The sequence below is a fragment of the Ciconia boyciana genome, chromosome 1 (assembly GCF_034638445.1).
Source record: "Ciconia boyciana chromosome 1, ASM3463844v1, whole genome shotgun sequence".
Taxonomy (NCBI): Eukaryota; Metazoa; Chordata; class Aves; order Ciconiiformes; family Ciconiidae; genus Ciconia; species Ciconia boyciana.
In genome coordinates this window covers 90406214-90431627 of record NC_132934.1, presented here as the reverse complement: position 1 = coordinate 90431627, position 25414 = coordinate 90406214, and the positions used below count along the sequence as shown (strand labels likewise).

General features: G+C 46.2%; 1 protein-coding gene across 3 annotated transcripts in view; it reads left to right on the top strand.

Moving 5' to 3' along the window:
* The first annotated feature begins 8067 nt into the window (after positions 1 to 8067).
* VANGL1 (VANGL planar cell polarity protein 1) overlaps positions 8068 to 25414 on the top strand; it is a 37361-nt gene continuing 20014 nt past the window's right edge. For all 3 annotated transcript variants that reach the window (XM_072881799.1, XM_072881818.1, XM_072881808.1), the window contains exons 1-3: positions 8068 to 8209; positions 9996 to 10122; positions 12934 to 13541. In XM_072881799.1, coding sequence (XP_072737900.1) covers positions 8127 to 8209; positions 9996 to 10122; positions 12934 to 13541 — 818 coding nt within the window. In that variant the 5' untranslated portion in view covers positions 8068 to 8126. The remainder of the gene's footprint in view (positions 8210 to 9995; positions 10123 to 12933; positions 13542 to 25414) is intronic.

Below are 25414 nucleotides of genomic sequence, written 5' to 3'. Positions count from 1 at the left end.
CCGATGCCGCGGGCGGGAGAGATCTCAACTTCCCGGGGTAAAACCCCTGAATGCCGGCGAGGGCCGTAGGTGTAGCCCCTCAGGGCGGGCAGCACTTTCTCTGCCAAGCCTTGCCTTTGAAGGAAGCACGGCGCTGTTAACGCGCCAGCGCGAGTGAATTCACGCCGGTGTGAAGGCTCTGCTAATGCCTCGCGTGCCCAGGCCGTATAAACCAAGCTGCTTTATGTCTTGGCTCATCCCACTGGGCAGCAAGGGGGTCGGTACCGGGGGGAGGGAGGGCACAGTCGCCCTCCTCTGCTTAGAAGCTGGTTTGGTCACTGAAGTGATGCCCAAAGTCATGGGCTGGCAGGGCTGAACGGTTGTTTCCGTTCAGCAAGTTACGGCGTGGGGAAGCTCACATGGCCGGAGCTAAATCTGCTCCAACCACAGCTGACGAAAGGAGAGTCTCCTCCTGCGCCCTGGCAGTGCTGGCCCGGGATGCAAACCTGAACGCTTCTGAGTGCGCCCAATAGAGGGCAAAGCCATTGCATTAGCTGTTCGGTTTCGGTAACGGCACGCTTTGGAGAGCCGCTGTGAAACAACGTTGTTTTCTTATTTAGAAGACTGTCAAGGTTGTAAACTAACTCTCTTATGCCAAGGGCTGAACTCTCTGACTGCACGGTCTATGAAAGCATAAATGGCTTGATGGCAGGGTTTTTGGTCTGGGGAGGCAGGCTTAGCAATTCTAGCAGTGTTTGAAGCAGTGGGGTTTTTTGGCCCTGGGTTTGCAGCTATAAAGAGATAAGAAATGAAGTCACAAGTCACAAGATCTTTGCAGTTATAAAGAGTTAAGAAATTAAGTCACACTGGCTGCAAGAGCAAACTAGAATGTTGTGAAGTATATTCTGTGATATCATTGCCTGTGAGCCCATCACTGGAGCATCCTGACTTTGAGGTGAAGAGTTGTGGAGAAGAGAGCTTCAACAATGCTTTGCAATGTTTGAAGAGCTTCATTCTGACCATGCTTGGCCCTTTTCCTCCACTGGGCTTTGGCTATATAGCTGGCCACAACTATGGGACTAGTGTTGGCTCTGTGATCATTTCACTTGTTAATTTTGAAAAATAAATGGTGAATAGAATCTTACAGAAAGCTTCTGTTAAGAATGGTCCCTGTGAGCTGAAATTTTGGAAGGATTCCAGCCTGTGTCAAAACCACCCAGGCAAGTGTCTAATTGCCCACGGCCATTGGCTCCCTGTGGCTGCTGCTGGCCTTTTGGTTTTGGTTAGTAGTGGCAGTGTTTGTGGTGGCCCTTATCTTACAGATATGTGCATCTAGGGAGGGCTTACTGTCACTGGGAGACTGGCATACTGTACTAGGAAAATGCTACCAGCTGCAGTTGTCCTAGCAAAACTGCATGTCATACTGTTGTGGTAGGCTGCCTGCCTTCCACCCCCACCTCTGACAACCAAAGTGAAGAATGGTATCAGAAATGTGGCTTTGTTGCCATAGGGCATATTGTGCTGCATAGGGACCTGAGAGACAGATGCGAGTGGAGAAATGTGATGTCCAGTTCTGCTGGTGGGAAACAGTAATTGTAAAAGGCACAAGCAGTGTCATACTCCTCCGTAGCTGGTATTGTCACTGGGGAATTTGGTGGAAGGAGAAAATGAACCCTTGTGAAAACTCTCCTATGACTTCTTTCAATTTCTCATTAGCCTTTAGTTCAGAATTATCTGATTTGGGTCAAATTAGAAAACAGTGGTTATCTCCTTAGGAGTCAACATCATTGCCCTTTCTCCTTGCAAGGTCGGAACGGCATTGGCTTTGTGCAGGGTTGAGCAGGAGGAGGGAGACAGAGGGAGACTCCATACTGTGGAGTTCCACTGTGTTGTGTACTGGGGATTTGATCAGGGTCTGCAGACTTCTTTTGCTTTTTACATTCAAATAGAAAATGCAGGAAGACATGCAGTATCCTAAAGGAGGGGTGCACTTTCAGTAGAGAAACCTTTTGTAGTTTATAGCCTTTAATGCTATCTCAGTATCCAAGTGCTATGGCTAAAAGTAAGCTTTGAAAATAAGGTACACGTACTGCCTGCTTGGATAGGCACAGTCTGAAGAGTCTTGCAAGGGTCTTTCCCCTGTTTGTTTCAGTAAGGCTGTAGGGCTTTAAATGTCAGTATGGAAGACTGTGTTCCTACGCACAGTCCCGAGTGTTCTAGTATCATGAGGGTGAGGCCACAATATCTTCTACCATGCTGCATGACTCTGGGGTTAAGAGGAGCACTTCAAGGTCTAGTGACATGGGAGACACGTGAGCGAGGAAGCACAAGCTTTCACCAGTCTGGAAGGTTGGCAGCTAAGGTATAATTTGCATGATAGACTTTGAATGCTTGTGCTTTGCAAACTTGGACAGCGCAGATGTGATTCTTGGAGTGGGCAAAGGACATCCTCCAGGGAGGTACTTCACCGATGGGTCCCACACAGAGAACTTCCCAACTTCCAGCTGTGTAACAAGAGAGGCAAGAGGCTGGGGCTTACCACTTGGAAACACTGCTTGCTTGGGTAGTGGTTTTGCCCGGGCATTTCTGTTGTCAATTGAAACAGCCTTGCTGTGTTTTCAGTCCTGTGTTGTTGCATGTTCTGATTAAACATGCAGGTGGATTGCTTCAATAAACCAAGTGACTTTTCTTTTTGAAAGATCCATGTCATGGACTAATGGTTTTCAGTCTAGGGGCTGGAAATTCATAGAGGTCTATGAAATCTTTCTAAGAATCCTCTGGGAAGCAAAAGAAAAGAGAACCTGTTGCTAGAGGGCTTGAATTAGCTGACTACTAAGCATTTTGTTAGGATGAGGGGCTTGCAAATCAAGAACCACCGCCGCAGAGTAAAAGCCCTGGTTTTATATATATTTTCAAGGCCAAAATTAACCTTATTTAATGACATGCAAAAAAAAAAAAGAAAGCTTTTGGAAAAACCTTGTTTCCCAGTGCTCGGCCATTAAAACTGGAAGCCTTGGTTCTGCAAGTAGAGCAGCATGGGTGAACTTCTGTGCTTACAGATCAAATTGCTGGACTGGGGCCTCCTCCGGAAATTCAAAAGCAAAAGGTTCCTGTGGCATTGCACATAGGTCTTGCTATATATGCAGTTGAACATAGCAAGTTACATAACTTCTCATTTTTCTGAAGTGAATAATAGGAATACGCTGCAGCCATACTGTGCAGCTGAGTTAATGCCAGAGTTGGAAGGCTTCCTCACTGCCTAGCCATCTTTTAATTATTTTTACTCTTGAATCCTAATGCTGTCCCATAGCTTAGCTCTTGGGGTTCTGCGTGTTTAATTTGTAAAGCTCTTTGTTTCACTAAATGAAGAAAAAAGATTTCTCAGTGCAATAGCTTGTGGGCATCCGTTACCCTATAGACAGCTGGTGCTGTTTAACAAGTGAGGCTGACAGCGTGCGGAGCTGAATGTGCGCACATCCTCGCGGACACTTGTGGCTGCTTGTGCTCCAGATGGTGCTTCCAAATATATGTAACTTCATGAACCTACTGGTAAATCAACTCTAATTGATGGCAAGCTTTAAACAGGCTAATATTGAAACTATACAGACAAGGATTTCAAAGCTGAGCAGCTTTGGAGTTATTTGCCTCGACTTCACAGGGGAAAATCCATCGGGAAAGCATGAGATGTAAAAGAGCGCTCTTGTTTGCGTTTGCCCTCTTTGATTTAAAGATGTAACTTGCTCTTTTAAATTTCCCTTGGGCTGGGAGCCAAATTGTGCTCCCTTGAAGACGATCACAAAGTGAACTTCATTGGAAGTGGGATTGGGCTCCCAGCATGGAAAATAACAATTCAAAAGAACTCTTTTTGGAGATTTATGAGCATATGAAAAGAGGGAGTTACAATGAGTTGTGTAGCTGCGTAGAAACTGTAATTACAGTGATCTCTGCGGTATTCAGGAGTAACTACATTTCTCTGCTGTCATGCAGGATGCGGCCATCCTTCTTGCCAGGATAGGGTCCCAAAATCTCCTTTGGGGCATCCGTAGCATTGTTTTCTGTCTAGTACTTGGCATCCTTCTGTCATTGTTGACTAAGGGAAAGGCAAAGTGAGAGTGCTGGCCCTACTGGGAGCAAAGTGCTGGGTGTGCATTTACACAAGTGTCATGGTTGGAGCGGAGGAGGCATTCCCGTCTCCCCTCTAGCTGTTCACTTGCGCTGATATTCACCCTGGTGTTGGTTTTGCTGTTTGGGGCTGCGCTGTGAATTAGGTCACGGAAAGGTTCCAGGACAAAAGCATGGCGAGGGGGAGAAGAGGAATTTTTGTTGTTGTTTTGTTTTCCAGCGGTGCTGTTTGCTCGCTGAGAATTGTGTTGACACAACCAAGAGTGGTGAACCGTGCTGTGGAGGTGGAAGCTACTTACACCGGCTTTCTTGTCAGTGCTGAAATACAGTGCAACTGTACCCTTGGGCTGAAGGAGCTTTCTTTCACACAGGGCCAGAAGCTCTGCAAACAGACCATGCCTTCAGTGGCATCCTGCAAGATGTCGTGATCTTTTGTGAAGCTGTTTCAGTTGGCTAAATTGGGCTCTCCATTCACACTTGTTTGTGGAGGGATGAGGCCCCAAATGATGGGGCTGCTTCTTTATGCAGCATAGTTGTCCTTGCACAGAGGGGTAGGGTAAGAATCATCATTAATAGTGATTTAGTAGTCAAGGTGTTTAAAGACTGTGCTTAGTTTGGGTAGGATTGTGCTATGTAGGATATACGTACAGCTTGTCTTCTCGAGCTTTGCTCAGAGTCTAGTGGTGGGTGCTATTGGGGTGGTGGCTAAGCCAACCCTGAATTATGCCATTGAAAGAGCTCCAACCTGGAGATGTAGTTTAGCATGTTAGTTGTCTTTTGGTCCCCTCCATACCTCTTCCACAGTAGTTCTAGCAACTTTTCTGAGGTAGGGCTGGTCCCCTTCCTGCTGTAAAATAGACTAGGAGGTAGGTAACCTGCTTGGCTTGGCTATGAGGAGTGTGTTTGGACTGTGCTCCTCCCTCCTTGGTTTCTTCATTTCATCCTGCTCAGACTGGGAGTGGTGTCTAGCTAGCAGCCCAGGCTATCCTTTGTTGGCCAAATCTAGGAAGCCTTGTTGATGATCAGCCTTGGTTGGGCACCAGACAAAGCCAGTGGTCTTCTGCTTTTTCCAGCTGAAGTTGGGCAGATATATTTTATTCCCAGCAGCCCTGTAACTGCCTTGGCAGGAAAATCTGTTTAGCTATCAGTGTGTCCTGCAGCTGGGGCCAGAAGGTGGTGTAGAGTCCCCAGGTTCATTTTATTGCTTTTGACAACAATGCAGGAGGCTTAAGGTTTTTGGGGGGGTTCTTACTGACTTTTCACGGTCAAAACTGTTGCTCTTGTTTACACAGAAAACGAAAGTTGGCATGATCCAGCCTGCCCCAACGTTCCTATGTTGGTCTTCCCATGAGTCTACTTTCTGTGCCTGGTGCCCAGCACTGCCTTGCTTGACCCACTGTCAAATGGGTACTGCTCACTCATGGTTCCTGTCTAGGCACCCTGTGCATTTCCACAGCAGCCTCTACCTGCTGAAATGTTCTCTGACATCTTCAGGGAAGTGTAACCCTATGCTGCTGGGGCTGAGAGGGGGCAGAAGAGGGTCCCAGTCCCTGTTTCAGCTCTGATTCTTCAGTCTGGGAGTTGGGGGAAGAAACTCTGTTATGTGGTTAGAGGAAAAGGCTGGGAGTTGATACTTTCCCAGAAGCGAAGGAAAAATGCGTAACCCTTACTGATGTATGCCAGCAGCTCTCCTGCTTTCCCTATTCTTGTAATGTGGTGGTATGTGTTTGTGAAGACAGTGGTTGTTCTCAAAGGGACTCCAGTAACATCACGAACGGTCAGTGGTTTAAGCCCATAATGCTTGTTATCACCTTTTGTACAACTGAGAGTGTTCCTTGTTTGTAATGCCTAATGTTTCCAAGGTCCTGTGTAGCCATCTCCTCTATGGGTATCTTAGCGCTTTTTGAAGGCGGGGGCTGGTGGCCTCACCCTCATTTATCGAAGGACGGACACAGAGGAAGGGTTTTTCCGAGGTTGTGTAGTATGACGGTAGCAGGACAGAGGTAAAAATCAGGTTTAATGAGTCCCAGTCTGTTGCTGGATCCATAAGCTACAGGCTGTGTGCAAGTCTAGGGAGTTAATGAGTGTTACATCGTGTGTCCCAGGCTGGGGAATTTTTATTCCTGTTACAGTAATGATGCCATATTCCAAACTGTGCCGTGCCTTGGCTTTATGTCTTGCTGTGTTTCAATTCATCCTCATTCCTCCCCTCCCGAAACCAGGCCTTTCGTTCCCATCCTTATTTGTCCTTCCTAGATTCTGTGCTGCCTTTAAGGAGCTTTCTCGAGGCACAATATGCCCTTAGAGCTTGGGAATTCCTGTACACAAAGAGCCCTGGCAAGCCCAAGTGTTGTGCAAATACCTGCAGCTCCCGATGCAGCAGGAACGCTTCTTTACTTCGTTGCAGATTGCACTGCCAGCCAAGGAACCCTGTGGGGAAGAGGCTTTGTTTTTTGGCACGGCTTGCATGTGGTAGAGCTCTCTGCTCGCTTACGAGCTTTTCTGGAGGTGTTAGTGGAGGAATCTTATGGCTGGAAAGAATAGTTGGCCAAGTATAAAGCCCGGTTTCTGTTGTTGTCCCTCTGTGTTTGGGGAGGGAGAGGCCTGAAAGCAGTGGTTGACTGTTTTATTGCTAACAGCTTTGAAAACTGCTGTGAGCAGAAAATAACAGAGGGGACTAATTTAATTTTAAAGCAGTCTTTTGCCTGCTCTGAAAGTATGGCATGGCTGTAGCCCTGTGTTGGCTGGAGGCAGCAGTCGTCTTGGCAGGAGGCGTGTGAGAGGGCTCCTTTGTGCCAAACGCTGGGTTGTGCCAAGGTACCATCCGTAGCTGCAACCCCTCCGTCTGCACCTCTTCACCATTTGCATGAGTTTCCCCAAACCGGTGACTAACTCCCCTCCTTTCCGTTTCTCTTCTCACCTAACACAGGATGTGGGTTTGGAAAGCAGGATCATGTCTACCCTTTTTTCCCACAGGGTTCAGGGTTTTTGACATGTCACTCTTGGGAATTGTTCTGATGTTGCCCTGCTCCTGTTCCAAAAACACATGACACCCTCTTCTGCCCTTTACGGATGGGACTTAAGCTTCTGTTCCAAATGGAAGTATGTTGTAAGAAGTGTTGGCCCATATAAGCTAGATGCGATCTCTAATCAACTCTCCCCAGTGTTATTAGTATGTGTGTATATATAGAGACAATTTTTAATAAAATTCAATTCTTCAAGGCCCAAATTAGCTTCAGGAGGCAAAGGTTACAAAGAAAGGGAGGTGCTCATAGTGCCATTGATTGTATAGTAACTAATGCTTGTAAAATGGGCACACCTTGCAGTTGTGAAAACAAAGCAGGTTCAGACATGGTGGTCTGATCCTCCCCTGCATTTCTCCTAGGAAAGTCAACCTCACCCCCTGCCTATATATAGGCTATAATGCTGCCATTCTGAATCTGGGGGTATTTGGGCTGTGCATTACAGGTGAAGAGATGGGGATGTGGAAGTCGAGCCCAGTACTTTTTCTAGGGGTGAAGTTCTGTATCTAGGCTGCTGAGCCTTCTCCAAGTCACTGTCTTTTCCAGGTGACTTATGCTGCTGCTTCCAGATTTTTAGATGAATGGGCTAGACTTTGCAAAACAGAGATACATTATCCATTTATTTAAAGCTCTACAAATGCATGTGTTTCACTAGACTGGAGAGAGGATCAGCCACGACAAGCTTGTGAATTGGTCACAGTGTGACATGTGGCCAGGGTGAGGGAATTGCTGCAGTAGGTATGATGTCTTGCTTTCCTTAGAGTGCACTTCCATGCCTGTTTCTCTTTCTTAGGTCGATTGTGAGGAGCCGAGCACCCTCCCTCCCCTCCCCTCTGACTGGATTCCTTGTAAGTGAAGCTCACTTGCTCTCTGAGGACCAGACCTCACTGATGACTGGGAAGCAAAGAGTACCCAGGAAAGCACTTTTACCACAGACTCCACCTCAGGAGCACCAGGAACTCGTCTTCTAAGTAAAATCTGTGCCCCTTCCGTGCATACCCAATGTCTGCTGTAATGGATACAGAATCGACATATTCGGGATACTCCCACTACTCAGGTCACTCCAAAAAAGCCCACAGACAAGGGTAAGGAAATGTTTATTTTTTATTACTTGCTGCTCTAAGCTGGGACACATCCTTTGTAAAAAAATTGTAAGCCAGGATGAAATCAGTGGGGCCACAGCTCTGGAGGAGATATATGTGGAGAGTCCTCATGAGGAATCCATTGAGGAGACTGGAAGAAATAATGTTGCTAATTTAATGATAATCAACCTGTTGGATGCATGCTGGGGTCATGTATGTCCAGAAAGATTGGGAAAGCACCAGCAGAAGGAAAAGATCACTTAACTCTGCTCTTAGTGTGAGGGATGAGCAGAGTCTCTGGGGAGAAGACGTCAGACTTCCTAAACTGTTAATTGCCAATTGTTTTCTCTTCTGATGCCATTTCTTTATTGTGTAACAATATAGTTTCCTATCTCTCCCCACTGTCCTCCTGGCTACTCTGTTGCTGGTGTGTCAGGTTTTTTTTAATAGAATTTGAGTGGTACTTGAGTCTAAAAGTCCTTTACCAGCATTGTTTGGATTAGAAGTCAGGCTTTTGTGAACTTGAATAGCAAGTCCTCTTTGTGGTAGTTCAGCAGCCTCAGAAACCATCTTGCTCTAAAACTTCTGATTACTTGGAAATATTATCTTTTTTTTTCCCTGCATCATCATTAGTTTTACATGTAAAACATGTGCCACTTATAGTCTTTGCGATTTAGAACTGAGCTGGTCCAAAATAACTTTGCATTTCAGAAGCGATTATCCTGTGTGGTTGGAAAAAGAATTCTTCCATTAAATGAAGTCTCTCTGCTCGCAGTCCAGTTTGAGTAAAACATCTCATTTGCCTTTTTTCCCTTCTGTAACACCCCCACCCCCAATATGGATTGCCCTTTGAAGCTTAGAATGCAATGTGGACAGATGCCTTCAAAGTTCCCAAAACAACATACAAAATCCTAGAGCCTCTTACTATGTGTGAACAGGAAGAAGTCTCATCCCATGAAACCTTTGGGCTTTGGTAATTCCAAGAGAGATGCAATGGAGAGAGCAGAGCTGGGACGCTGGATGCTCCTGAGCTTTAAGCCAGTCCCTGAGCACAGTGAGGGTCTCTGGTGCAAAGGCTGCTTTCCTGTCCAGGTAGGAAGGGGGAGGAAAATATTGGTGAGCAGATTGGTGAGGCTTAACTCATCTTGAGACATTCTCAGATGAAAAGCCATGAGGTCTACAAGAGTACTTCGGAAGTAAGCATTACCCTAGTACCCTTGATGTTCTTGCTGTCTTTATAAAGGTTAACTGGGGTTGATTAACCAGTAGAAATAAACTTCACCAATTGTCTTAGGGTGTTAATGTCCTAGTTGACAAGACTCTACGTTGCAGGAACTAAAGCTGTCTTGATTAATTCCGTGTGTTAATGTGTCCCTGTGAGACACTTTATTGCTGGTGGAGAGCTGTGTAGACCAGTTAATCGCGAATGAAGTTGCCAGTTGTTTGGAGAATGCAAGCTTCCCTTTCAAGCACAGCACTGGCAGAAACTGTTTTAAGAGAAGCTGAGGTGGTGGGGATGTACCCCTGTCCCCTTTGCTCCCCTCTTCAATTACAGAGAGAGTAGGCTGTTCCAGCCACCAGGCTGTAGGCTGCTCTGGGCAAGGTCCCTTTCTACCCCTTCCAAAGCTTGTTTTGTCACAGATTGAGTCAATATTGATCAAGAGATGGACAAGCATGACTACGACTTAATGCTTAGGGTACCTGCTGCAGGTAGAGACGTAGCAGATTCCAGGCCCTGCTCCAGAAACTGTCTGGTAACGTTGTTCTCCTCTTGCTTTGTTTGGAAAAGGAGTCGGGACAGGCACAAATCACCGCGAAGCAAAGATGGCAGTCGGTCTGAGAAGTCTGTCACTATCCAGACACCTCCTGCAGAGCCGCTGCTTGGGAACGATGCTTCTCGGGCGGAGGAGGGACAGGTAAGGAGGGAGTGAAAGCAAACACGGAGTGTGGTTTCTGGAACAGAGCGTATGACTTACCGGCACATGAGTAGAAAAAAAAACGTTGCTCGTGTGCTGTTAGTAAAGAATCGCAACTTATGGGCACCCTTTATTCATGCATAAAGCCAAGGTCTCAGTCAGTTTTGTCTTTTTCTGAGAGCATTATTTTTGGCAGCACCAGTGCTGATGTGACTACTCCTGGGGCACTAATTTGCCTCTGTCTCCAGAGTGTCATCTGCCAAGCTCTATAGAACCATCTTGTTTCCATCATCTCACTGTGCATTATTCAGGTCAGCCCTTTCACCTGTATGTGCACTTTGGTTTTTAAGCAGGATTTGTGCAGGGTAATCATGTAAAGTACATTAGGACCAGGATCCCAGTAGGGAAAAGAGGCAAGAAATGTAAAACTAATGTGAAATAGCTGGAAAGGAGGGTGAACTCAGTGAAAGCTAGTATATTAACACTAGGTTGAATAAAGAATGGAATAATGCTGGCTTTAGATTGCACCTAGAATGGATCCAGGACTCTCCCTGCTCTAGCAGTTGATGTGAAGGTGCATATTCATTTTCAAAGAATGGCTGATGCTGCAAGACATAGAATGCAGGATGTTTCAGTACCTCTTGGGTTGGATTTGTGGTGTGTTAATCCTTGGCTGTAGGGCTCCACCTCTGCCCTTTCCAAAAAAATTGATGCCTAGTTTCCACCCAAATTGTGTATGGTAGTACTTGTAACAGTATTCGTGTAGCTACAGGTGGTCTCACTTCATGTACTGCCATTTGGTATTTTGGTAATCAGATGCTTGTTTTCATGAGTCCCAGATATTACTTCGAATAGATCTAAAGGTGCTGGTGAATTGTTAAGCCCTTTTTTTCATGTAGACCTCCTCAATGTGAATTAAAATCAAAGCAAAATAAGTTGAAGTATGAGCAAGACTTTTCTTCTAGGGAGCAGGGTGCCTTGGGTTGGATCCAACAACTTTGTACCGCTAGAGATTTAGACTCTCATTTACATATAACTGCATGATTTTTTGCTTTTGCCACTTAAAGTGGGCAGAGCTGTTAAAAGGGATAGATAGACTGGGATAGGGTTGCCTGTTGTCTTCTGGGCTGTAGCCTTAAGCTGCTGTGGTGTTTCTGGCCCTTCTCTCTTCTGCATAGTTTCTCAGTCCATCAAATAGAGGAAACTGCTGAGCTATTTCATGCATAAACATAAAATAGTTGAAATGCTTAGATTGCTTTACTGGAGACACTGGCAAAGAGGGAAATGTGATAGGATTATGCTGCCTTTCAGTACATACTACAATGGAGGTATCTCTTCTGGGGCCTCTGTTTTGGTGAGAAGTAACTCAAAAAACCCTCATTAATTCAAGATGCTGACTGTTTGTGGTTGGTCTGTCTCAAAACCCTACTGTTCGAGGCATGGCAGGTATTCATGTCTTGGAGTGCATTAGAAGTTAAATCCCTGGAGTTGTTCAAAGTAGTCGTGCTGTCTCTGTCTACTCCTTTCCCAAAGATTCTTGAAGACTCTTTCCTCTAACTCTTTTAAAGAAGTGAATAAAGGTTTAAAATGATGGCTCTTTCTTTAAAACAAAATGCTTTGATCAGCCGTGTGTAGCTGCAGAAGTCTGGCGGAAGGTGTAAATCCTATTAGTGACACAGGCTGCAGGAAGAAATACTCAGGAGGGTAGGAGGAAGAGCAAAACGTGCACTTCTGAATGAGCGTTGCAGCCTCAAAGGTGTCAGGTGCCAAGCAACAAAGCGCGTGCATTGCCACTGTTTGGTGTGTATTTGTGGGAAGCACTGGGAGTCTTCATGTGCATGAGTCACTCCAGCAGCAGCCGTGAGTCAAATCCATACATGTCAGTGTAACTCTTTGGCTGTGCCAGCACCAGGAAGGAGCAATTGGAGACATTGTGGGATGGGAGAACTAGCTTGCAGAAGTCATCTGATACTAGCTAGGGAAGAAATGAGACTTTTGGAAAAGGTAGTGTAATCTGAAGGTTGACTATATGGTGACTGTATTTCAGGTAAGCATTTTGGTGGCTGAGTGGCTTCTGACAGCATCCTGGACTCTGAAACCAGAGCTACTTGCTAGTCTAGGATCCTCTAAATTTAAAGCCCCATACCTGAAAATATCCTCTTTGACCACCTGTGATTTTTTTTGGTTTCGTTAAACTTTTATTAGAATATGTCAGCTATTGAGGGCAGTGCTACTGTAGAGAAGAATAAAAGAAAACAAAGTGGAGGAACTTGCTGGAAGTGCGGTTGCTTCTGTTACAGATGGAAAAATAATGTGTGAACATGTTTTTGATTGTGTAACAACAACAACTGGTTTGAAACACTGAAAGTTTCCCTTCCAGGTGCTTCTGTGGTGCACTTGCACCGCAGAATTTGTGGGCTGGAAGAGTGCTAGTCCTTGCCCTGCACATGGGAACTGATGATTACTGCAGTTTCTAAGAGTTATGTGATATTACTCGTTAAGTGTGCTGGAAGAGGAACCTCTGGGGTACAGTGAGTGGCATAGCAAGTTGAGCTACCTGCTCTACAGTTACAGCTTTTTAACACCTAACATTTATAGTCACTGGTTTGGACAAGTTGCTGTTGTTTCCAAACCTTTGTTAATTTTCAGGGTTGATTATTCAATATATTGAAGACATTGCTTTTTCTATATTTTTTTTCTGGGACTTAACTCTGTTGTAGCAATCTTTTTTCCAGGCAAGAAAAATAGAAGACCGGGAAGGAATAACCTGATCATTTCATTATTATTTTTGTTTATCTCTTCCTTCCTCAGGATGACAACTGGGGTGAGACCACAACAGCAATCACAGGCACCTCTGAGCACAGCATTTCCCAGGAGGACATTGCCCGGATCAGTAAGGATCTGGAGGACAGCGTTGGGTTGGACTGCAAACGTTACCTGGGCTTAACAGTGGCAGCTGTTCTCGGACTCCTTGTCTTCCTTACCCCCATCGCCTTCATTCTGTTACCCCAGATCCTGTGGCGGGATGATCTGGAACCGTGTGGTACTGTCTGTGAGGGACTGTTCATCTCTGTGGCATTTAAACTCCTCATTCTTCTGATTGGGACCTGGGCTCTGTTTTTCCGCCAGCCTAAGGCAGATATACCAAGGGTGTTTGTGTTTCGGGCCCTTCTGTTGGTCCTCATATTCCTGTTTGTGTTTTCCTACTGGCTCTTTTATGGCGTTCGTATCTTGGACTCGAAGGACACCAACTACCAAGGAATAGTGCAGTACGCGGTGTCTCTGGTGGATGCTCTGCTCTTCATTCACTACCTGGCCATTGTGCTGTTGGAGCTGCGGCAGCTGCAGCCCATGTTCACTGTCAAGGTAGTTCGGTCAACGGACGGAGAGTCACGATACTACAGCTTGGGGCACTTGAGGTAGGTACAAGCCCTTGAAGTCCAGCCGTGTGGATAAATGTGGCTATGTTGTAGTGTGAAGCATCAACTGCTTTTGTACATGTGATATCACTTGTTTCCAAATCTTCCCTCAGAGGAGTCCTAGAGTCTCTCCAAAGATACCAAACTGAACCTTTCTTCCTCTCTGCTAGTGTGGGAGAGATTGTCCCTGCTTCAGAGGAGTCCTGTGCGTTTCTGTAAATGAAAAGAGCTGATGGCACAACTTTAGGTTGATCATTGGGCTAAGCCTGATGAGATCTTTTGTATGAGATCCTTCTCTGGGCTTCTTGCCCTGTCTCCTTATTGGAGGAAAGGGGAGAAGCCTCCTTGTGTAGCCAGGGCTAGCTTGTGCTCTTTGGCTGTATGGGCTAGGCAGCACTTTGAGAGCAGTCCTTCAGGCCGTGCCGCTCCTTGGAGCCTCCTGACAGCAGGCCAGTCCATGTGGCAGGGGCTGAAGGAAGAAGTAAGTGGCCCTGTGTGAGAGAGCACTCAGCAACCTAACGTCTTCCACAGTTTTGTGTTGGCTTGAGGGAAATAACATTTAGTCCTGCTGAAGCAGTTGCCTTGATGCAGCCAAAATCTCCCAGCAGTTCAGGCATTTAGGAATAATATTTTTAACGAGTACTGGGGCACATGTAGGTGCTTTTTTTGGCAGTGCTATGCTGCTCCTGGTTTGTTTTTGTAGCATGATGCTGTTTTTGTCATAGGTATGGATCAGTTTGCTGGGTCAGATGTATTTGGGAGCTGTGCAATATCCATAAGTATGACACATGCATGCCTGCTTCCACCTTCCTGCTGGGGTTAATGTGTCCCTCAGCAAAGGTACAAGAAAGGACAGGTGTTTCAATCTCTTAATTCCCATGTCCTGTGAAGCTTTCTAGAAATCTCTTAGTTCCTGTGCCCGTGAAGCTAGCAGCTGAACTCTGAAGATGATTCCCCAGACTGTATGTGCGCTTAAACATCTGTTCTGCTTATCCTGTCCAGACCCCTATGGCATGCGTATCTATTGCAGATGGAGAGATTAGTGTCTGCTGGTTTAAGTGGATGTAGGAACGGTCTCCTGCAGCCATTAGCTTAGCAATGGAATTGCTTTGAAGCAGATTTAGTGGTTGAAGCTGAAGTCTGGGAGCTGACTCCTGGATGGTGTTGTTTCTGGCTTAATGCAAGAGCTCAAGGCCTTTTGGGTGAACTAGGTCTGGACTCTGCTGTTGTTTTCCTGCTCTGTAAAATGTGAAGGAGAGCCCCTCTTCCGTATGGAAGTACTCCCATTGACTTAATGAAAGGTCACCTTCAGCGTTTAAAAAAATGAACTAATCTCTGTTGGTTTTCTTGTGAAAGCTTTTTAACTTAAAAATTCCTCAGTGTTAAGTGACAGATCCAGTATAGCCTTTAAGACTAGGGAGATGGAGAGATGACTACCAAAGAGTTCCCCTGTGCCACTGCTTTGTGCCTTGAGGTCTGCTGGGGCAGTTCCCTCACAAGTGAATTCTGCACAGAAAGTTCAGTACATGTGTCTATATATACCTATATATACACACACAGTGTGCCGGTTTGGTTTGAGAGAGTTTGCTGGTTGCTTGGTGGTAGATTGTGTGTTTGTGTTTAGAGGAATTAAGATCCTACGCCTGCCAAAGTCTGCATGCCTGACTTTAACTATGTAAGTGATCTCGCCATCGGAGGCAAAGAATTTGCTCGAGAATCAAGGCCTAAATATTTAATAGCACGTGTTAGAAACAGTGTTGTCTCCAGTTCTGTCTTTGCAGCAAGGTTTTGAAATGCCTTGAGTGATGCAAGGGCAGCAAAGAGTTGTAAAACCTAGGGTGAAATCTGAGATGTATGAAAAATTAATAACTTCTCATTTGTTGGCAAGCTGATTGCAATTTTGTTTGGCATATTAAATCCAAACCATGCAGCATGTAGATGCTTCAGTGTCTTGTGTTACAGGAGAGTCTTGTCAAGCATGTCTAATAATGTTAAACTAGTGTTGCTAATAATAGTAAATTAGTGTTGCTTTTTCCTTAGTTTCTGTCAGATGAGTATAATGTGTATTGACATGTGTTTTGAAGCCTGTGTGTCTTCACATCTTTACTAATGTAAAGGTAGAACTGTGTAGGTCTGATCAGTGGCCAAGTGTCTCCTGACTAAGGGCAAGTCCATTCTCTCTCTCCCACTCTCTCACTACAAGCAATAAGGAGAGTTAATTGCATGTAAATAGTAAGAGCTGCTGGTCTTGATACAGTGTGGCCCCAATGTGATAACAGTCTAAGAAGTGAATGCAGTTGGTGTCTCCTTCAACTTCTAAAGGCTTAGGGTTGCGAGATGTTTATGCAAAACATGAGAAATTTGGGAACTTTTGCACACCTTTGCAGCATAATTTTGCAAAGTTTCCATAAAGGTCTTGACATGCTTGTCAGTGAAATGTCAGTCAGGGTCACAAGGGGCTGCCTTTTGCCTCTGGTTGGCTCTCTGGCTGGGGCACAGGGCTGGAATGGAAGGTCTGTTGATGGGAAAATGTGGAGACATGCAAGGACAGTTTGGATTATTCAGGAATTCTGGAGAAGCAGCCTTATGGGTGTGCTGGAGAGGCGGTTGTAGCTATGATGGAATATGCATATACTACTTATTGCTGCCTCTGGGCTCTCTGTTTGCCACCATGTGTGCTTGCCTCACCCCAACACTTTTAAAGGGGTCTTAGATATGTTGTGGGCTGCCACCTGGAAGGAGGAAGCATGGTTTAACAGGTATAGCAATTTGACTGCCTCCTGAAATCAAAACCTTGCTGCCTCAGCCCAGCCTTTTGTCGTCTTCATGCTCTCAAATATCTTAAAAGTTTTGCTGCCTGGCTGTCCATAGAGTCTGTCTTCTTCAACAGTCCAGTGTGCTCTGGAGAAGCTGGTGGTGAGAAGGCTCTTGAAACATCTTATCTTGTTCAGTATTGCTTCTTGGAGTAGCTCTCTATTTTCCACAGGAAAATTGTTGATACCAACCGTTTTAATCCAAGGTGGAAGCTTTCAAATTCTAGGTCTCTTCTGATGAGGCAGGGGGAGCTGCTATGTAAGTATGAGGAAAACAGGCTTTCTGGGGGAGAAGGGAAGAAAACAATATCTCAGCCACCCTTCTGGAAAACCATGGTTTTGCCAGGCAGGGTACAGGCAGGATTTTCCACCCTCCCTGACTCCAAACGTAGCAAAGAAGCTGAAAGTGCTGAGTTAAGTATTCCGCTCCACCCCCGAGGGCCCTAGGTCCAGGAGGGTAAGCATATTTGGGAGTAGTTCCCCAAATTCATATTATAATCAACCTATTAATAGGCTGGCTTGGTCCCACCCCCAGCACTTTGGCTGTAACTTTTCTTCTGGGAAACTTGACTGCCAAAACGAGCGTTCCCTTTGGCATCGATTCAGGAGCTTGGGGGGAAGGTAAAAATTAAATTGGAGTCCCAATGAATGCGGTGCCAAGTCTCAGCTCAGTGACTGCTCTGCTGCTCCTGGTAGGAAGGGTTGCCACACGGGGGGAATGCTTTATGGTGGTACATATGGATAAAGAGCAGGGAATAGAGTAGATGCAAGAAAGGTCAAGCCTGGAAAATGAGAGAGGTTGGGTGGAGATGCTGGCAAGGCTTTTGAAAGCAACAACAAAGGGAAACAAAGGTGGGGGAGAGCGACAGTAGATAATTTTTCAGTTGAAGGGCTGATACTTTTGTGAGCTGAGGCTTGGATTTACAGCTGAGGCTTTGGTTTGTCCCGACGGATAGGGACACCGATGGCACCTGTCATCCACAGTTCAGTTCCTTCTGGATGGCTCAAACTATGTAGGAAGGATGTTGCTGGAGAAAACCCTCCTTTTCTGTAGTTAGGGTGTTAAACATATTCCCTTCCTCTCCAGTGAATACTTTTTCCCCACCCTAGAGCTTTGCTAGTCTAGACAGCTCAAGAAAATGAATGGCTTCAAACATGTGGCAATTACTGATCTTACACATAGACTGAATGTTGGGCTCCAGTATAGCTTTGGTTTTCTGGGTTAGAAATGTCTGAGATGGGTCTTGCTCATCCTTGCAGTAGGGATATGAGGAGCAGGGCCATGATAGTTTCTCATGTGTTGGGCTGATGAAGTACTGAGAGCTTCAAGTCTGCTTTTCTGTCTTTCCTGGCGTGGGCTTGCCTTGATGAACCAGCTGGCTGGGAAGCTAGTGGGAAGGCCTCTGTACGCCTTTGGAATCAAGGTACAGCTTTTGCAGATGGCTGTGAGCTGGCTGATGTTCTCTGTCCATCTAATCAAGAGAAGCTTAGTACTCGGAAATAGCAGCTCTGTATGGAAAAAGTCTGTTAGAGCAGTGCCTGTACCTGTGTTACCCATCTGCATTTGGATGGATGTTTGCTGAACCGTGGCTTAAAAATCCAGGAAGGGAGCAGCTGCTTTCTGAAAACAGGTACCTGTCTCTGAAGAACCTGTACCTTCCCTGCAGGAACTATCAATATCTTATTGAGAAATCTCGTGGCTTGCACATGCTCACAAAACAAAGTAGATGCATACATGTTTTGTGGAAGGGGAAAACATTTAGCCTGTCTCCCAGCTGAACTGGAGGCAGCAGAATAGCTGCTTCTTAGGTGGTGCCTGAACGCTTACCTTTAATACAAACCAGAGCTGAAACAGAATTGCATAGTGGAAGCTGATGCCACTTTTAACCCAGCTGCTTTGGGTTGGCAGTCTTGTATCTATTGAACCTGTTGCTTATAAAACTGATCTCTAGGCTGTCAGTATTTACTGATCTAATCTGATGAGCTAATCTAATCTTGTCTGTGTCCCTTGGTGCCATTAGGGCCGTGTTCCCTAGTGAGGGAGTGCGTAGAGGGCTAAGGAGTGGGAATAAGCTTCTTCATACTCCAGCCTGCATTTGTAAGCCTTACACATCTGATCTTTCAACAATGAGATGTTGCTCAAATATGCCTCCCCTTATCAAGGGTGAAATTCTTCTGATGAAGAACAGCTGGTCAACATTTGAACTGTACAGAGGGCTCTTGCCTGGAGTTGTGTCAACACTTCTTTCTAGGTTATGTCATCCTAAAATCTCCCTACCCCCCAAAAGGAAAGCTTCCATGGCATATAGGCACCTTTGTTTCTGTTTCTAGTGTGGTGAAATATATCAGTTTAACCATGGGTTTAGGAAGCTGGATCTCTTGCTGAGGCAAGAGCTGCTGAAATCTTGCTGTTTTCTGGTGCAGGAACTTCATAATGTGTGTCCAATTGCATTAGTTGTTCCTAGTGTGACTGATCCTTGTGGGCTATTTCTGTTTCCAGTTGGGTGGTCAGAAGTGGGACTGCAGGACGAGCATTGGTGCACATTGGTGCAATGCTGTACCTGCCCAGCTAAATCCTGCTGGAGGCACTCTGGGCTTGTGCACTCTTCTTTCTACCCTGTGTGCAGTCTGCTTGGTCTGCGTTCCTGGGGACTAGAGGAATTACACTTACCCTCCTTTCTACTCGGGGTTTCTTCAACCCTCACCATCTTCTGTAGTGACAAACACCGTGATGAAAGAGATTGAGCCGATGAGTTTTTATCTTGTTCTGTAGGAAAACATGTTATTAACTGTCCTGCTGCCTTGATTACAGGAGCTTCCTAGAACAGCATGTTCCACAGACTAGCGACTTTGCGGCTCTGTCACCAGAGCCTCGAGCCTGTGTGAAATTAGCCTCATTCCTGAATGCGTGTTTTCTGTCCTGAAGCCTGTACAAGGCACCCTGATGAGCATTTGTGTGACTGTCCCTCCCCCCCACCCATCACCAAACCTGATGAGCACCAACATTAAATAGTCTCCTCCCAAGAAGTTCTGGGATAGCTGGCTAAATGGGTGTTAATTGCATCTGCAAGTGTGAAGCTCCTGAAGAAGCTGAGCTGTCTGCTCCAGAGCAGCTTCTTTAGCACTAACTGAGAGGTGTCAGACTTGTGACCTCCCAGGCAATGTCTTTCCAGCAGCACTTCACATAAAAGGTGGTTGTAAATACACGGTTTGCAACTCATAATCTCCACAGCTGGGCTGCTTCTCCATGCTCCCATTCCTGATCTTGCAGAACTCCCTGTCCACAGTTGTGTGGCATGGGCAGTTGAGCATTAACACCATTCAAACACCCCATGCCATGGAGTAGGGAAGGAAGCTCTGACTTGGGGCTGAACTAATAATGACTTAATGGGAAAAGACTTCCCACCGCATTCTTAGTCATTCTTAGTCATGGGCCATACCTTTCTCCCTCCTGCTTGTGTCTGCTGCCTTGCTTCTGGGAGGATAGTGCTGCAGAGAGCAGTTCACCTGATTGCTCTTGCCGTGAGAGTATGCATGGAACTGCAGAAGGGAATTTTCCAGTAGCCTCTGAAAAAATGTGTGCTGTTGCCTGCTCAGCAGGCAACGTCTCCTTTGATGCTCCAGATGAGTTATGGGAACAGTGCCTTTGTTCTGTTTTACCAGGGTCTGTCTGATGGTGCATGGGGTGTGTTGTCAGCAAAGACCAGATAGGACATCTTACTTGGCTCAGAGCAACGCCTCATTAAGAGGATGTTTGTTTGTGACAGTAGTGAACAGCAGACTCCAGGAGTGCTTCTCGTTAGAGGGGAGGGGAAAGTCTAGGATGGACTGTCAGTATCTGACTGCATGCACAACTCATCTGGGAGTTTCTGATGTGGTAAAGCCAGTCTCCAAAGCCTGGGACGGCTCAGCTTTTCTGAAAGGAGCATGTTTTCCTAGCCTCTTGCCTTTCTGCATATGCTTTTCTTGGTCTTTGATCACCCCCACTGCCCCTTGTGCACACACCACCTCTCCTCTCCTTTTCACCAGAAGGAGCGTGGAGTTGAGCGTACTAGATCACAGCCCAGGGAGCAGTCGTATTGTGCTCCTGCAAATGCACCAGGCAGCAATGGCGAGTGGTGCGGGGTGATTGTTATACCCTGGAGCGGTCTCACATTTTTGGAATACTTAATACTTTAAAAGTTTACAAGCCTACTTGTAAGTGAAGGGCCTGCTGTCAATTATTAATCCTCCTGGCTAGTATGGTATTACTTGCTCCCTGACGGGGAGCTGCTAGGCTTTGTCCTACTGAAAGGGATGGTGTGGAGGAAATGCCATTGGTTTCATCTGCAGGGATTTCCCTTCTTGTTGGTTTGTCTTTCAAAATCAACACTGCCCAGAAGTACAAGAACAGCATGCACTCCAGCCTACCCTGTACTTAAGGGGTTTGTAATGTAATTTCTTTTCCCGTGCTGTTGGTGCCCTCCAAATCGCCTGTGTGCCACCCACAGAGACAGATGGTCTCCCTGAGCTGCTGAACAAATTTTGTGGCTGTGAAGCTACTTTTATCTTCAAATGCTAGAAAAAAAAATCCACCCCCTCAACCTTTGACATCCATTTCTTGTGGTGAATGATGAAATACAAATATTCTGCAAAGGAGTGAGCTGTGTGCCATTTAGGGGAAAGGAGGAGGCTCACTTTTTGTTAAAAGTGTAAGAAATTGTGAATTTACAGTTCTTGTACAGCACAGTCAAGCAATACATCCAAGAAAACTGGAAGCTAATTCCTGACCCTACCCTGAAGGAATAAAGAAGAGTTAATAGGGAGCGGGGTGGTAGTAAAAGAATTGCGCACACACACACACGTAAAAGAATTGCGCGCGCGCACACAGACAAAAAAAAGACAACTGAGGGCAATGTTTTTGCTTATAACTTGATTCCCCTTATTTGCACTTGCTCCCCTTTAATGAACCTCTGTGCTTAAATTCCCCTTGTACAGTTTAGGTCAAGTGGGGACCTCAGCTGTTTGGGGAGAGTTATTCCCCAGCTGACAGCAAAACAGGCTGCTGGCACAGCAGTAAGGACCTTAGCTGTGGTTTGGGGGCTGACAACTCTGGCTTGTGCTCCCGAAGTCCTGGCAGACGGTCATCTGCATCCTTATTGGGGCTGGATTTTTGATGCTCAGCCCAGAACCGCAGACCATGTCCCGGCAGCCCCAGCGTTTTGTAGGGTCACTGGGTGCTGGCTTGAAAATGAGGTGGCTCTTGCTTGTGCAAAGCCTGCTGGGGTGGAGCTGGATGGGGGATGCTCTGTGGTGGAGGGATGCTGTGCTGTAGTTTGAGAGCTGATATTCCTCTGTGTGCAAGGGTCTGCTAATGGATAGTGTCGATGCTGCCTCTTCAGGCCTGTTGGTGTAGGCTTGCAGGGAAATAATGCTCTGAGGTGTTGTGAGAGAAATCCTAGAAGTTGTTGAAGCTGTTGTATTGACTCAAATGGCAAACTTCATTCAAAGTCTGGCTGCGTTAATCCTGTCCCCTGCTGGGGGTCAAGTAAGAGGTGGTCCTCTTCCCTGAGAGAGCACCCTACCAGGCTGCTGTTGGAACAAGAGCTGAATACTGCTGTTTCATGGCAGCAGCATCTAAATGTGAAGTCCTATTACAGCACTGAAGTTTTGCTGCCACTAGAAGCTTTGAACACTTTCTTTCTGTTCTTTCCCTGGAATTAAAGTTGCATTTCTTAGCCTTCACTTAAAACCCCCACCACACCCGTAGTTACTTCATAACTATTAATGTAACTTAAATTCCTTGTCTAAAGACTCTGGCCTTATTTAATGCATGGTCAGGCTTTAAATTATCTTATAAACTTCTGGCCATACCTGCCACTTCCTCTATATATATTATTTTTTTCTTTTGAGGCTCAGACTAATCAGAGGCATAGCATACATGTATGTTGGGAAGAGGAAATGCATTGTTGTCACGGATTATGCTACTCCCAGGGACTGGAAGTGGTAATCCAGGGTACCGTGTATTGCTGGCTGCTGTGAAGTTCCTAGGCGCTTGAGCGGGGCACAAGCTCAAGTTGGAGGCTAATGGGTGCCCTGGAGCTCAGGACTCGGGGGAGTCTGGTATTTCATCCCTTATGTGTCTGCACTAAGTGCCTGTTTCACTCTTGCATGCAGGGTAAGCTCTTGGTCTTGCTCCCAACTCCTGTGTTCAGAAGGTAAAGCACACTTTGGTGTCATCCCATCCTCCCTGACTTGTTTGAAACTCCTTAAATTCTAAATATAACCTCAAGTGTGTAGATACTTTTGAAAGAGGTTAAGCCTGCCTCATAAATACTTGGTATACCCCTCAATTACATAAATGCTTGATCATAGTTTCACATCACTTCTTAAACTACTGCTGCTGCAAAGAATATCCTGTCAACTGTCTGATCCTTCCTCACCCCTCCCAAAAAAGTCTTGTCTGGTTGCACAGGGATCTGAATGGTGGAACTGGTAATTTATATCTCTATTATCTATGTAGCTTTATAGTTTGTGTGTGTATCTTTCTTCCTGGATAATTTAGTCCAGCTCAATTTCTGCAGTCTTTTTAACTGCCCTTCTGGTGCTTAAGGGTTACAAAGGCTTGTTGTGGCAGAAGAAAGGTGTGATGGGGCAGAGGGAAAGAGGCAGGACAGCATCCCCTCATGGCAGTGATGGTTTCATTGAAAGCGGTCCTGCTGCTGCCTGCAACAAGGAGATAGGTTGTGCACATGCGTGGCTTTGTCTGCAAAGGTGTGCCCCTCTGCTGAGCTTGAGGAAGAGAGAGCATCAAGTCCTTACTTGTCCTCCCCTACCCAGCAGGCCTACAGGGGTCCAGCTGTAGCCCAAACATGAGGGACAGGTCTCACGTCCCAGGCCACAAACCTTAAGGTGCAGAGCCAGACGCACTGTACCCTGTGGCAGCTTATTGTTGTGGGCTTGGTGTAGAGTCAGATCGCCAGCTGTGAGACGGGACGCTCTAAATTATCATCTTGAGTCGTGCGGGTCTCCTGCCACAGGGGTCATTGGCCTCAGTAGTCAGCTCAGCTATGGAGATATTAACCGTAAGATCAACTTCAGCAGTGTCCCTGACTCTCTCAAATAAGTTATGGGTCTGTGTCAAGTTGGGTGCGGACAAGTGGAGCCTGCTTGGGCTGCTGGCAGCTGGGTGCAACACCCACAGGTGCCTGGGGAAGCCAGCTTGCCCCTTCTCTGTCAGCACCTGCGTCTGTCTGGTGTGCCTGTGTCTGTCATGCTGTGCACGTTCGTTGGGGCAGCTCGGCAGCAGCTTCCTCCCATCATCTTTTCACTTAAGTTGTCCCCTTTGTGCTGTTTTCACATTGCCCTCCTTCCCAACCTGCCAATTTGCTCAGTAGATAAAGGAAGCCTTTCACAGCTTTGATTTTGTGTCAGTGTGAGCAGATGGTAGTTGTTTTGTTGTGGGTTTTTTTTTTTCCTCCTAAATAAGCAAGTTGTAGTCTCGTTAGCTCCCTTGAATATACCCCACCACTTTGCAAAACCATAGTGTGGAGGCAGGCTGCTTGGTGTGCTGGCAGTGCGCTTGGAAAACCAATTTCTGAGTTCTAGCGTGTGGATCTAGTAGCTGCTGCTCTCCAGATCAGATTCAACTACTACTGGCTCCTGAGGGTGCTGGGTTGAGCTTGTGGTGTGGATGTCTGGCCAGGCGTTGGTTGGGTTCACTGTGGGTGTCTGGGACATGGCGGATACATGGCCCAGCACAGGCAGCTCCTTTGCTCTCATCTTTTTCTCTGAGTTGCAGCGGACCCTGGGGCAATGAGGTGCTGGTAGCAAGGGCTCACTCTCTGCTTGATGAGAAGGTAGCACCTTTGCCTGTTTGAATGTGTTATATATGATCAAAGGGAAGTGGATGTCTCTAGTTTGAGAGCAGTTGGGGCATCTGCGTGTGGTTACTGGTGTCTGAGGAACTGGTTGAAATCCAGCCCAAGCTGTTAGTGCCTGAAAGCTGCTGTTGTCCACTGGCTAATCCGTGAGCTATACCGTTTGGATGTAGTGGTTCTGCTAGGTATCTGCATGGTGAGTAAGTGCTTGAAAACAACCCCACACACACAGTGTTCATCTCGGAGAGGCAGTCTTGGCGTAGGAGGATGCGAGTGGTTTGCTTTGGAGCCTGCTCTCCTGGCAGCTGGCTTCCTCAGCCTTCTGGGGGAGAGGTTTGTCACGCCGTGTGCTCAGGCTTTCACAAGCTGCTCTTTCAGATGCAGCCCCTGAAGCTGCTCTTGTTGTACGCTCACATACCCGTCCCAATGGATGGGCTGAGGTAATCAGTGCAACGTACCTTTGCCGCATGCTAACAAACTCCCCTTTGCTATTCTGCAAGGGGGCTGGAAGACAGCCTTTTTGGTTACCTAGGCTGACCCCTTGCAATAAAGTATCCTAGAATTGCATACAGTGAACCTGGGAAGAAGCTTAGGCTCAGCAAGGGCTTGAGTCTGTCTTTTCTTGTGAAAGAGTCCCCTGCCTCCCATAGGAAGCTCTTCTGGTGCTCTGGGACCTCCATTATTTCTAAAATTCATGTTAGGCTTTTGCAGATTATATTTTATTTCATTTTCTAACTGTTGAACGTTATGTTGAGGATAACAAGTGTCCCTGTGATCTTTGCACTGTGATCTCCCTTGGCACTGTATACCATGAAATGAGATGTTCACTGTGTTACTGAGGAAGAGAAGTATGGTGCTGTCACAGTATCTGACCTCAATGCAGTGACTGTCTTTTCCTGGTAAATCATATTATTGGACCTTTTGGAGCATTCTTCAAGTAAGAGGATTGCGCTCTCTTCCTCCTCCTCACTATATATTACCACTAGTGTCTTGGGTTTTTGTCCTAGCTAATTATACTAGCTGTCACCTTCAGCTGTTGGAAGTGGAAGCGAGGGCAGTGCGGCTGTTGGGAAAGCATTCATTGAAATTTGAAGTTATACCAATAAAGGTGACTGGGAAAAACATTCAGCCCATGTGCTGGTACCCTGAAGACCAGTTAACTTCATGAGGTATCAGGCTGGAAAGTTCCTTAGAAGGAGAA